The 1,190-nt window shown below is 40.0% G+C and overlaps 1 protein-coding gene across 1 annotated transcript; it reads right to left on the minus strand.

Moving 5' to 3' along the window:
- Nucleotides 1–78: 78 nt before the first annotated feature.
- LOC9298474 (glutathione S-transferase U7) lies at nucleotides 79–886 on the minus strand. The gene is given in 3 exon segments (XM_021031444.1): nucleotides 79–108; nucleotides 110–436; nucleotides 514–886. Coding segments are annotated over 3 exon segments (729 nt in total). The 5' UTR covers nucleotide 886.
- Nucleotides 887–1,190: the final 304 nt, after the last annotated feature.

Below are 1,190 nucleotides of genomic sequence, written 5' to 3' on the forward strand. Positions count from 1 at the left end.
CAGCTTAATGATCACTTAGCAACTGGAACAAAGATCACAAGAGACATACTTGGATTATTAGAACTCGTATAATCCTTATCAAGCAGATTTGATATTGAGCTTCTCCATACCGAGCTCTGATGTACTGGAGATGCTCATCTTCAGGAGGAATACATTTCTTGATAACATCATTTCCCAACAAATTCTTAACCCATCTATGTATCTCCGGGAACTTCTCCACCGGAACAACCTTAACTCCGACGATCTCCTCCGTCCTCATCAGCCAAAACGCCACCAACGTGGCCACAATATCTACAAACCCCAAACTTCTCCCTCCAAAAAAATCTTTCCCAACAAGCTCTTTCTCCAAAAACATCAACAAATCTCTCGTCGCTTCAACCACCGCATCTCTCTCTTCTCCGATCTTCCCCACCACTTTCATCGCCGTCACATAAATCTGAAACTCCCCAATAACCGGTTTTAAAAACCCGGTTTAAAAATTCAAAACCGGTTTACTGAAATTGAAAATCATACCTGTTCATCAACAAATTTAGCCCAGAATCGAGCCATAGCTTTCTCATACGGATCTTGAGGCAGAATCGGATTGTCTCTCCAAGTCTCATCAATATACTCAAGAATCACAAGTGATTCAGAAATCGGTTTACCATTATGAACAAGAACCGGAATCATCTTATAAACCGGATTCAATTGAAGCAACAAAGAGCTCTTGTTAGTGATATCTTCCTCTGAGAATTCGTAAGAAACACCTTTAAGCGTAAGAGCAATCTCAATCCTACGACTAAAAGGACTCGCCCACATTCCCAAAAGCTTCACTTCCTCTGATTCTGATCTCTCCGCCATTATTATCACTCTTTTTGCTTTCGTTAGCTTCTTCTTCTTTGACATTTATAAGAAAGAATTGTGACGTCACCCGTGACGAATATAGTTACAATAAAATGCTACTTTGTCCCACATCGGAAGATAGAGATTGAAGTTGAGTTGTTTAAATAGAGAAGACTTTGGTTAAAAACTTTAAGGGGTGTGGGAACCTAGGAGATGAGTCTGCTTATTGATTACTAAACCCTGAACCCTCTCATGTTTAACGATGAGAATTAATATTGGGGGTTTTGGCCGGCGTTTCCCCCGAAAAATAATTAAAAAACGTCGATGATTACATAAGAGACTCGTCTCCAAAATGTAGACCAATAGGT

This window comes from Arabidopsis lyrata, assembly GCF_000004255.2.
Source record: "Arabidopsis lyrata subsp. lyrata unplaced genomic scaffold ARALYscaffold_558, whole genome shotgun sequence".
In the NCBI taxonomy this organism is placed as follows: Eukaryota; Viridiplantae; Streptophyta; class Magnoliopsida; order Brassicales; family Brassicaceae; genus Arabidopsis; species Arabidopsis lyrata.